At 39.3% G+C, this 13,320-nt stretch overlaps 1 protein-coding gene across 1 annotated transcript in view; it reads right to left on the bottom strand.

Annotated features, from left to right (window-relative positions):
- Positions 1-13,320, bottom strand: part of CD109 (CD109 molecule) — a 220,784-nt gene that overhangs the window by 75,930 nt on the left and 131,534 nt on the right. The window contains exons 22-23 of the mRNA XM_075598010.1: positions 4,389-4,533; positions 217-393 (exon numbers count right to left, since the gene is read on the bottom strand). Coding sequence (XP_075454125.1) covers positions 217-393; positions 4,389-4,533 — 322 coding nt within the window. The remainder of the gene's footprint in view (positions 1-216; positions 394-4,388; positions 4,534-13,320) is intronic.

The following is a 13,320-nucleotide window of genomic DNA, read 5'->3' on the forward strand; positions in this document are numbered from 1 at the left end:
GCACTAAGTAAGTGAAAATCAGCATCTTCTAAAATGTGCTGTGCTAAATGTTTAGTCATCAAAAGGAACAGCAGTGCATGAAAATGATATTACTCAGCACTCCATATCTAAACTGTGTTAACACTAACCTTTGCACTGTATTTAGATAATAGACATTATTTATTTGTAAACATATAAAAAAAATAGATATGGAATGATATGTTTTACTTAACATACCTTGTTTCATAAATGAAACCAGTTTTAGAGTATTTTCTTCATTCAGTTGTTTGGTATTGGTTAAGTATTCCATAATAAAAATGTTGGGAGCCAATTTGATCATGTTCTGTTCACCACAGCCATAAGGTATCTGGATTAGTGACTCTATGCTACTGAGGGAAGGTCCAAGGATATCACCTGAAAAACAGAACTTAATTAAGCACATCAAAAGCATACTAAGGGGTTTATATATCAAAATAGAGAAAGGCGAGGTTAGACACACAGCTCTGTTTTACAGCAGAGTTGCAGCATGTGTAAGAACAATTTATTACTGTACATTTAATGCCAAATTTTATACTTGCTCCGTTTCAGAAATAGAGGATCTTAGGGGGTAGATAAAAGGCAAAAAGAATGATCCACAGAGACACAGAATGTGAGACATCACATTATTATCTGTATATAATCTCTCCCTTACTGCCACTACTGACAGCAAAACATTTTCATACGACAGTGCAGTGTCAAAATGCCCCAGGTTTCTTTCCAAAATTGCATACATACAACTGCAGCGGCCATTATTCAAACAAATCACGGCTCTGCTTTTTTGTGCTCTGCTCACGCAGCATGAACGCGGCCAATCGCCCCAGGTAACCGCGCTTATCGCGATTGCTTTGTTTGAATTTCATGGATTCTGTTTCTTTGGGTGCAATGAAATGAATGAATTGTAATGTGTACAGTACTGCGCTACTGTGTCAATTTAAGGTGTTTAAAAACCAGAACTCTAAAATGCCATTTTCTGCACTCGCCGCACTCGCGTCTTAAGGCAGGACATTTGGAAGACATCCCACGTCATGGCATCGGTATTCTGATGTACACAACGCGTGAAGTGTTTGAATAATGGCCGCTGCAGCTGTAGACACCTAAGTCAGTTTACTAACCATAGTTTGTTTTAGGTCAAGATTCACTAAATGGTGCTAATATTTAGCGCATCATACAGTAACTCCCATTAATTTGAATGGTAGGAAAAGCATGCTAAAGCTTAGCACTCTTTTCTGAGTCTGGTACTTTGTGTTATTATACTGTATAGTGTTCCAAAGATACTTTAAAAATATATACAATTGTGCACAACTATTTACAGTATATTACAGCATTTTTTAGATTGATGCATCAATTCAGGCACACCAGTTAAAGACTCTAGCTTTACCCCAAAAATATTGGTCCTCAATCCTAGATGATACAATAAGTAAATACAATCAGAATAAGAGATCTATTTGCAATGATTTTTGTGTAATAGCATCATACTGTAAAATGTGTTTATATATGTTTGTGTGAATTTACATGGAATTGTAAAACATACAGGACACCTACAAGCTCCTATTGAACCCCCAAAATCAGACTTAGAACTATGCAACTAATTTTGACAGATTTATTATAAATCATTCTTCCTGGTAATGCACAGGTTATTAAGAATTTATATTAGTGTTAGGGACCCTTGAGATGTGGTCTGCCGTGTAGTGGCTCAGGGGCTTACAACAATTTGGCCAAAATGTTAGACTAAAAGACCATTTTATTTAATAGATATCTATACATATATATTTAGGCACTGTACCATGTATAAGTTTCACTGGATGTGCACTGAGTTCTGTCTGTGTTTTATGTTCTGTCTCTGGTTTTAAATTTACATGGAATAACACACAAAATAACACACCAAACAGTAGCTGAAGGAGTGTCCAAATGAGTAAAGACACAGGCTGAAAGCACCTAGAAGAGCAGTAGAGCCTGGTTCAAACCCCAACTCTGTGGTGTCCCAGACACCAGCATTAGGTTTTAAGCTCTACAGAAAGATGAATACAAAAGAACAGGAAACCTAATTTCCAAGCACTCAATCATTGAAGATGATTTGTGAAATAATTACAATTGTTTAATGTCAACAAATGAATATAAAAAAATGGGTGTTGAAATCAGACAACACTTGTATAGTGACTATGGTCGTTGTATTAGTACTATATAAATGCTTACGATCATACAAAAATGTATAATTGATGACTAGGGTAAGACAACATATAAGATTCTATGAATATAGAGAAGCCCTAGTAGAGGTACAGGGGGAAGGGTAAACACACACACACACATATTTACTCCCTGCTAGAAAATGTACAGGTAAATCTTATTCCATGGTCTTGACACGATGAATAATGTCTCATATCGTGGCTCTCATACACATTGAAGCAATAAAGTAATGTTGCAACAATATTATATTGTAAAAAACACACTCCTGCATCTGCACTGATCTAGTAGGCTATCGGTGCGGAAGTCAATGGAGGTGTATAGTGTCACAATAAGAGTGTTATTCTTTGATCTGAGGTTCAGTAGCTACTTGTAGAAGAAAGCACACTCCTCCATCTGCGCTGATCCTATGAATTTTATCAATGTGGATGTATGCAGAGAGGTGCTATAAAGCTTGAAGTATATGCTTTACTTAGTTCAAAGCCGCAAGTCAAATCAACTCTGCAGCACACTCATGCATCCACACTGATCATGTAGTTCACATCCGTGTGAATGTCAGTACAGAGGTGCAATTGAACAACACTGTAGCTGGTGGAGATCAAAGTGAAGATCTATTTGTAGCTTAATTGATGGCACGCTCCTGCATCTGCGCTGATCGTATAGATTATATCAGCGGTGATGTCAATGGAGAAGTGTTTATAACAACCTAGATTGCTCTCTAGGACGTGTACTAAAAATTGATAGAATAAGCTTCTTTCTCCCAAAAGCAACCATTGATAGCAGGGTCAGAGGATCGGTGTCGGGTCCCCAAATACAGAGCGCTCTGCTCTCAATAGTATCCCCGGTAAGAGCGCTACAAGTAGATAAGTGAATACATATTTCCTGTTCTTTTGTATTCATTTAGTATTACCTAGTGAGCACCTCACGTTCAATACTTAAGCAGTAGCAGGGTAATTTTTGTGTTGCAGCTCTACAGAGAGGACGTACAGTACTATGCCTACAAAATTCTATGTACAGTGCTGGTTACACTGTCAGCACTATATAGGAGAGAAAACAATGTGTTATCTCATAAAACAATATTTTTTTATGGTACTACTTTTGAATAACGCGCCAGTGTTAATGCAACATATTGCATAGATACCTTCGGTGAAATGATGCCTGCTACATGTACATGTAATCCAATCCCAAGGTGAGTCATTAAGTGTTACAGATGCAGCCACCAGTATTAGAACACTTGTACCTGAGAAATTCTTGGAGATTCTGGGGCAGTCTCACAGTAAATGCCTCAACATTGATGCAACATTGCCTAAACATTTCTGTTAGATTCTTAATGGCCCATCAGATTAATACAGGGAGGGGTCCCTGCACTCCCATTCAAACTGAATGGGAGTGCAGGGACCCTGCTGTGTTAATCCGATGGGCCATTAAGAATCTCACAGAAATGTTGAGGCATTTACTGTGAGACTGCCCCAGAATTTAAAAGGCAAGAATTCTAATACTCGTGGCTGCATCTGTATGAGTTTATCAATATTCTAAGAACAAACAATATGATTTGTTTTTACTACTAACTTTCAATTAGTGTTTAGCAATCTCTTTGGGTCTCGTGAAACTACCAACTGCAAGAAATCCATTTGAATAGATTTTATACAACTACAGTAAGTAAAATTCATCATACTACTTCCTGAGGCATACTCTATCCCACAATGAGAAGCCACTTTACCTTTTATTTCAACATTGTCCCTTATTGCCTCTAGAATGTAAGCTCTCAGGAGCAGGGCCCACATTACCATCTGTTTCTGTTTGTGCTTGTTTGCCCTTATTTGTATTTGTAAGTCATTCTGTTTAAGTAATTTATATCACTCTGTACCCCCGCTGTACTACACTTCGGAATACAGTACATTGGTACTTTACAATAATAATAATAATAGATATTATTATTATTAATAATAATAATACTAATAATAATACATCACTCCCCAGCTCATCACACTTAATTATCTTTTAATCATCTTTTCTTGCTAATTTTTGAAACCTATAAAGCACATTACCATGTCAAATGTACTTTAGCATTGGAAAGGAGATGGAAAAATAAAAGATAATGTTTCAGTTGAATGCAGGCACATTTTGTTTTCTCTATTCATAGCTGTAATGTAGCTCATGAATTGCATAGGATATGCTATTATCCTTACCAACAACAGTGATAGATGCCTTTTCACTGCCACTTACTACATCAGGAGGGAATGTAAAATTCAAAGTCTTTGAAATGGTTTGTGGCTTATTGTTGATCAGTTCCAAAAGTAGAGACTGTGAATAAGAATGTTCTATTCCTTCAGCCTGTCAAAATAAAGGAATATTTGAACATTATCTGTAAATGCAGAAAATCATCTAGAAGTACATGTTGAATTTCCACATACATAGACAGAAACAAAAAAAGCTTCGGAAATATGATATATTCTAAAACTACTGTAGGTTAGGGGTCTACCTCAAGTATGGTTAAAGTTTGTACAGTTCTGTATATGTAGAGTAATGGGTCTATGATCAACCCATAAGCCTTCCCATATTCATTATAGATTTTCCATAAATTCACAAAACTGGACTTAGACATTCATGCCTTGCTAACATTTAGCAAAGTCGTCAACATTTGCTAATATTTGCCCAAGCATTGTCATTTCATTATGCATTAGAAATTCGCCAGAAAGATTACTGTCCTCTAAAAATGTGATAGATTTTTTCTTACTACAGAAAATAACACTGGGTCACATTTTTAAAAAAAATGTTTCATTTGCATATACAGTATATATTATTTTGGGTTTATCCTTAAATTACACTACACTATAACTCTGCTATGGAATCCGTTCATACATGATATCCATAGTGCACAAATTTTCTATTCTTCTTTATTGTTTTAGTTTCTTTTCAAACCACCTCAATGCTTTTTTTTAATCAGTTGTATACATTGTAATTATCATTGTTTTGGAAACATGAAAAGAAGGTATTGTATTAATGCCTTCAACATCTTAATAGGTTTAAATGAAAATGCTCTAAGGTTATAAGTATTTTAAATCAATATTTAAGAGAAATAAGGGGTTAAAAGATCCTAATGCAGTTTCTGAGCAAATATAGGTAGATTCGTTATGATCAACTCTGTTCAAAGCAGCATTGTGGTTTCTCCAGTTTTTTTTATAGATATATTATTTTACCATTTAATAACATATTTTAAAGTTACTTGTAGACTTACCTATCACAAATATATGCTTTGGTAAAGGCGTAACTCGAGCCCAAATAATTTGTTCAAATCATCGATTCTAGACCAAGGGAGTTCCTTCTGCATAACTACATTTATCATGACTCTGGGAAGCTATTCGATTTTCTTAAATTTTGTAGCCCTTTTTTTGAGAATGCAAATTGCCACAATTAGGGAAGATAGTAGTGATATCATTGTACTATTTTTCTTTCCATCAGCCCCATCCACTACCACTGAACTTTTTTCATACAATAGATCAGGGCTGTACAAACTTCTTGAGCTGCGCCCTCCTGCCCGGGAGCTGCAGTGTTTGCGCCCCCCTCTACAAGCACTGGGGCGTCAAATGACGTCACGGCTCATGCGACGTCACTTGACCCCGCCGCGTCATTTGACACGTCACCGAAGACCCGGCTGACACCAGGTAAGGGAGTTACAGAGGCCTCACGCATCCCCCGGCATTGGAAGACCGATATTTACAAATACTTATAGCCTGATGTGGTGTATGTTCTAAGGCACTTTTGGAACAAATTGCATATTTTTTGTGTTGTGCCTCTCTGTGTCAATGTATCAAGGACTTTACTTTAGTTTATCTTTCATTATGTATACCCCAGGAAGTTTGTGTTTTACTTGTCCTCAAAGGCGTATAAGGCCTATATTCCCTCAGTCACCGTAGTTAGGCCGGGCAGAAATCTTTTTGATGGGATAGTCCCTCTGCATTTCTGTGTTTACTGACTCTCTTGTGCCTGATGACAATGGGCATGGAGGCATCCATCTGGACAAAAAAACTATTAGAGTAGCGGTGGTGGCTAGCACGGGGACACTTGTAAGGGCAGCCATCAGAGCTTGGAAGTGACCTCACACACAGGAGACCAGTTCATCTTGAGAGCAATTTTTTTCATCAAGTCTGTCGGTGTATTGGCTATATTACAATATTGAATACTTCGTTTATGGTAGTACCCTGTGATTGACAGGAAAGCTAGAACTTGCTTCTGAGGCTGAGAGGTTGGTCTTTTAAGGATTGTCTCTATCTTGGCAGGCTCTGATCTTAGCTGTCCCTCACACACTCGATATCCAAGGTAATGAACCTCTGCCATCCCCATCTAGAACTTATCAGGCTTAATTGTCAGTCCAACAGAACACTACCTAAATATTTAGAGTGTCACCCCAGGTCTAGCTAAAACAGCTTAATCGTCCAGGAATAATCTAGCAAAGCCTAGCATTACAGTAAATGATTGGCTAGTGTATTGTGTACACCTGGGTAATGTGTCAGGTGTATTAACCCCAAATGGCATGACAGTGAATTTGTACAAACCAAATGGGGTGATAAAGATTGATTGATTGTGAGACTTGACTGAGATCCATCATGGTTAGATACTGAGCCCCAGTGAGCTGGTGAAGTAGCTTGACTTCCTTGGCATAGCGTAAGTGTTGGATACCGCCTAATCTCTACCATTGGTAGTGTGACAAAAATCTATTGGGCGTTCTAACTTTTGTCTTGGTCTTTTTACAGTATTCCGACTCTCCCTCTGAGTTTCCAGACATCAGCTCAGCCTCCAAGCTCTTAGGGCAGAAAGAGCTCTTCTGAGACAGCACTAGGCTGCTTTAAATACCTGTCTCTTTAATTTATCAGAGCAGGTGAGAGAAACCAGACCTCAGCACAAACCCTGGCCTAGATTCCTCACCTATTAGTTTTAGCTATCCTCAACTGCAGAGTGGAGCAACGGCCCCACCTGCTCTATGAATGTTTCCCCCCAGGGACCCCTTAACACAACTTACAAATACACTTAGTGATCTGCTCATTTATATAGAGCATTTCCTTGGGGTTGTTCCAGTAATTGATACAAAACCTAGTAGTATCATCCTGTTTTTGGATCAAGACAACAGGTACAATAAGGAGTGCATGGATGGGCAAACTTTGACCTTTTTGGAATTAATCTGGGTTCGAGAAAAGTTGTCTCTCAATATATTATTTTTAATTAAATTATGCAAAAAATGTTACTAATTGAAAAAAAACATTTGCTTAATTTTGTGAACCTTCCACTGTGAAAACAAACATTCGACTAATTTTGCAAAGATACCCTTAAAAATGATTTAGGTGGAATTGCATGCTTTTGCATGGTTTTTGAATAACAAAAAGATTGGAATTAACTTTCTGGCCTATCATAGAAATAAATAAAAGTTTGTCTGAATGTTCCAGGGGCTGAGAATTACCCCCAATGCCATCAATTTATCCATCTTTTTTTTAATGCAATGGTGCACCTCCACCAAAAAACGGTAAGCAAGCAGCCTCTTAGCACCAGTAGCTCAGCTAGGTATATCCTACCTGGCCTTCCCGTGAAAAGCATACTGTACGGTACTCCTTTCATCTGCTCACGATGAGTCGCAGTTAGACTTTCCTCCAGGTCCACCTGATCTCTTGAGTCCGTCCTCTTAGCCCCCACAAAGAGATCAAGCAGGGCCATTCTGTCCTCATTCCTTGGTCACTGATCACCGACTGTCCATGCTCATGGGAGGCTTTCAGCATATTTATGTGGAATGTCCACTGTTTCATCATCCATGGAGATGATGGTCTCATTTAGGTGCCTTAACACTGTGTACGATCCAACCCAGGTGGCTTGGAGCTTGTTATAGCATGTGGGCACCAGGACAAGTACCTACTGGCCCTCCCTTAAATTCCTATCTTGGGCAGTGCAGCAATACCAGAACTTCTGTTTGGTCTGAACTGCCCAGAATTTGACCATCCTGGTGTTCCCTAAGCCCCCTTCAAATTATCCTGGTAATAGTTGAGCAGCCCCTGAATCTGCCGACTGTATCGTAGCTTGAAGAGGGAGAACCCAGTGACCTCCTGCAGCACCTCCTTATAAGAAAAGGGGTCTTGCAAGTTGCCCACCCAGTCTCCTGTCTCTGCCTTCACAAATACCTGAAGCATTCACTACAGGGTCCCATTGAACTGTACACACAGCTCGGTAGTCTGGGGATTGAAGGGAGTAGTGCAGAGCTGCCTTAACCCAAACTGGACACTGTGACACGAACTGGGTGCACTGGTCTAAAAGGTTCTCACTAGGGAATCCTATCCTAGTGGATATATTATTCATGGCATCTGCTAGAATCCTGGCCCTCAGTGAGAGAGCTATTGCCTCTGAGCGTCATAGTCCACTAAGGTCAGGATATATAAATTACTAGTCTGACTGGGGATAGATAAAGACCCCACTATGTGTATGGTCGCCCTTTAGGTTCACCAGTTATCAGCAGTGTCCTGTCTACCCCCTCTCTGGAAGGTATGACAAGTGCAGCAATAATTAGACACCACCTGGGATACAACCCAGCCATTTGGGACAGGCAGTAATTCTTTCTGGTCACTCTCTGATGCCCTTCCAGAGGGTTTTCTTGAGCAAGCTGAAGCAGGTATTCCCTATTTGTGTCTGATGGAACAGTGTCCGATAAAGAAGACCCCACACAACTAGAGGATATGTTTCTATCTTGGCTCCAAGGGGACTGCTTGTCAAAGGGCCATAGCCTTACTGGGTCAAGATTGGTCTGCTGGGTGGCAAGTCTCCGCTACACCCCCATGTCGGGCATGAACTTCCTTGTCTCCTGGGTGCCTTCTCTTCTTAAAACTCCAAGCATGTTAAGTTCCTATTTCTATGGGGAGAAAGCATAGTTTGTGAGCCCATCGTTAAGAGGGACCTGAGCAGCTTGACTGGGTGACCAGGCTAATGTAGCATGTGTCCATCCTGAGCTTGTTAACCAGTAGCACAACTACATGGAGTCTTTCCATTGCCCTCACTTTCTGGAAGTCCCTTACCACTATCCACTGAAGGACTATGCAAGAACATACTATTCAGTCTGCAGGCCCTATCCCTAAGACCTGGAAAACTGCCAGAATTGTCCCAATCTTCAAAAGTGGGGATAAAAACACTGTCTCAAACTACAGGCCAATCTCTCTTCTCCAAATACTATCCAAAGTCATGGAGAAATGTGTTCACTCCCAAGAGATTACTACACCAAGACCAATTTCCTTAGCCAATTGCAATCTGGCTTTCGCCCCAAACACTCCACGGTAACAACCATCCTAAAAGTTCGCAATGAGATCCAGTGTGGAATGGAACTGGGACAACTTACTGTTGCAATATTCCTAGATTTTGCAAAGGCTTTTGATACTGTTGATTATGTTATCTTGCTAAACAAACTCCAGTGCTTTGGAGTAGGGAAGCATGCTTTAAACTGGTTTCATTCCTACCTATCAGAAAGATTCCAACATGTGTTTATCTCGGGCAGTAACTCTGACTATAGGATATCACCCTACAGCTTGTAAGGGAGCCTCAATACACGTACGCAGATGACACAATCTTATATGTCCACAGCTCTAACCTCTCTGACCTTGGACACTTACTTCAATCTGACTTTTTGAGACTTGAAAACTGGATTTCCCAAAATAAACTGTTTCTAAACACTGACAAGATTGTAACAATGGTATTTAGGACCAAAGCTACATTTCTCAATCTTCCAATGAAGGAGCTACAAATCATTACCAACTCTAATACTATCTTAGCCCCTGTTACTAGTTTGAAATATTTGGTCTTATGGTTTGACACCCATTTAACATTTGGGTTGCACATTGATACCCTGATATCTAAAACCTATGCCAAACTAGGTGTACTATATAGGAACAAATCCTCCTTAAGTCTGCTGTTCAGAAAGCGCAACACACAGCAGATGCTAATGCTAATTGTAGCCTATGGGACATAATACATGACACGGCACCCCAAACTCACCTTGGCAAACTTGATACCTTCTACAATTCAATATGCCATGTTGTACTCCAATGCAAATACAACACACATCACAGCAAAATGCTTGAAGAACTAGATTGGTCATCACTTGAGTCTAAGTGCAAAGTTCATCTTTCCTGTCTTGCCCTCAAATACTTTCTATGCAAGCTACCCGTCTACCTGAACAAGCACCTCACCCCTACCACATGCAGCACTTATCATCTGAGATCTCACTCCAAAAGACTGTTCATGGTCCCAAGGTTCAACAAAGAGGCCGGCCGCTCCTCCTTCTCTTAACGTGCACCCCACAACTGAAACAGTCTACCGGACACTCTCACTGCCATTACCAGTCTAAGTTATTTCAAAAGTAAAGCTGTCTCATATTTTAATTTAGTCTGTAACTGTTATATCCGGCTATAATATATAATCTTTAACTGTACATGCAATGTCTTGTATATACAGTAATGTACTGGATAACCCTTTTCACTTAATGTAACTATGTATTTGTAACCATGTATTTGTCATTATAACGCTGTGACCAGGACTTACAGTACTTAAAAACGAGAGGCAACTCTCAATATATTACTTCCTGGTAAAATATTTTATAAATAAATAATACTAAATACGTAAACATAGGAAGGATCTTAATCCAGGGATACATCTGATTACCATTACTGGAGTCTGGAAGGAATTCATTTTTCCCCTTAGGAAACGTAATTCAATAATGTTTCAATGGGGTTTTGTATTTGCTTTCCCTGGAATCACTATACTTTAAACACAAATATAGGATGAGTATCTCCATCGTCTAAATTTAACATAGATTGAACTTGATGAACATGCCTCTTTTCAAATTAATCTATGTAACCAAGACAACTGGAATAATTAACCAGTCTCCGTTGGCTACAAGAATATTTGTAAACTTCTAAGACTTAATCCATGGTTACCAGCTCAGGGTGAACAAGTGTGATAGAAGTTACTGAGTCCCTCTATCTTTTGGTAGGCGTGAGGGGGTAGAAGGGGGGAGAGGCCTACCATGGCCAGCTGCATATGGTTCAGCCATTTATTTCAAGCTGTGAGGCTCATAGGGCTCTTCTCTTGGGTTGGTCCTCTATTGCAGGTTTGGGAGTGGGCTCTTGGGCTTGGTGTCACTCCTGGAAAGGCTGAGGCCTTATGAATACAATGCACCATGAAATGCCAATCCTCTCGAGTTCCTAACCCAACAGAGGCCACAGGGAAAACATCAGCAAAGTGGACTTCTCTCACAGGGGTTGTAAACCAGGTTTGTCCCCATGTCCCTAGGGAAGCCACACTGGTGGCACCTTCTCTTGTACCAGAACTTTGTGGATCAGCTGCAGGATGTAAGGGCTCCTTTTTGTGCTGCTCCACTTGGCCCTGGCAGTGTGATCTGGATGGCTAGCTGGCCATAAAACCATGTCAAAAATGTATAAATCTACTACTGACACTTTCTATTACACTCAAGGAAATACATACAGTATATTTTAAAGACTGCAACAGAACAGAAATCTTAATGCTCCAACTTCTAGGTCAATTCTTCTAATTTTGTTAATATTACATTTAAATTATATTGGTTAAAACTAAAGTCAATAAATGAGCTATTCATCAAAGCGCTATAACATTTTAGTTGTTCGGTGCCATTTCAGCATGTTCTAATTTTGGTAAATAAGGGTGAAATACATTATTTAGAATACATTTAAAATGATTTGTCTTATTAATTGTAGTAGCTGTGAGTTTGTCCTTGTAGAACCGCATGGTTTGATGTGGTCATAAGTTGCAAATTAAAACTTGCAAAAAATATGTATTCTGTATTACAAATCACATTGTTTAAACTGCTTCTATAAAAAAAAACGTATGGTTAAACAGCCAATTCGCTTAGGATTGTATGAGCTTTTGAAGCGGAATGAGGTGGTCTTACCTCCCTCCAGTGCCTGAAATATGAATTTTAGTAGGAAGAGGAGATCTACCAGGTATGTCATGTGTGCTTCTTTTTCTGAAAAAAGCACACTGAACTGACAACCATAAAGTGGAAGTGGTCTGTTTTTAAATGAAGCTAGTGGAAGGAGTTCAAAAGTATGCTGTGACAATAGTGTTTCCCAGCATCTGATTTAATTCAATGCAAGAGCTGATAAATATCTGAGGTTGTGGAACCTGGTCCTGTTGGGCCTGACACCAGTATCGCCTTCATCACAAGGGCCCTTAGACTTGACAGTATTGGTCTTAAAGAAATGTTTTAGGAGGTGTGGGGTGTGACTCATTTAAATATACTTTGCATATCACATTTGCATATATTCCAGGTACCTTGGTGTGCTCCTTTTTGAGCACAAGTCTCTCTCCCTAAGTTATTTGAATCATTCCATGGCTCTCCTCCACACTCAAACTTGTATCTAACAGAAGTAATGCAAATAACAGTTGCTTTAAATTGCAGAGATTAAAAACATCACACGTTTAGGGGTAACACCTTTATCAGGTACAGTAACAAAATGGGATATAAAAAGGGTATGGTTTTCACTATTTTTTAACTGTCCGTGACGAAGGGGTTACCCCCGAAATGTTGTGTGATCTTTTTCATCTCTGCAATTAAAAGCAAATATTATTTGCATTACTTGTGTCAGATTCAAGTTTGTACTGAGTGCAGAGGAGAGCAGTGGATTGATTTTATGTGATTTTGGACAGCTGGTCACTACCTTTCTCTTTACCAGCACCATTGAATATATATTCCATTGAAAGGACAAAGCCACTGATTGGTTGAGTGCAGAAATTCCAACAATACGTGGACTCATTTGTCCATATGTTATTTAAAGGGAAGTTTGAGGGGCTATATATACTGTGTATACAAAGGGGGACAATACTAAATTGAACAACTCCTCCTGGTCCACCTCGTCCTTTTCCTAATCCTCCCATGCGAGAAGGGTTTAGAGATTAGCAAAGCATGCAAATCCGATCAGAAAGTACTCTTTCTGCACGGATTGGCACAACTCGGGAGCTAAAGTACTACTATAAAATAGGCCCCTAAAAGTATAGGATAGAACAGAGTATTTTGAGTAAATGTATGCCCTTTCACTATCATAGTTTAAACTCAGGCTGATG

This window comes from Ascaphus truei, chromosome 4 (genome assembly GCF_040206685.1).
Source record: "Ascaphus truei isolate aAscTru1 chromosome 4, aAscTru1.hap1, whole genome shotgun sequence".
Taxonomy (NCBI): domain Eukaryota; kingdom Metazoa; phylum Chordata; class Amphibia; order Anura; family Ascaphidae; genus Ascaphus; species Ascaphus truei.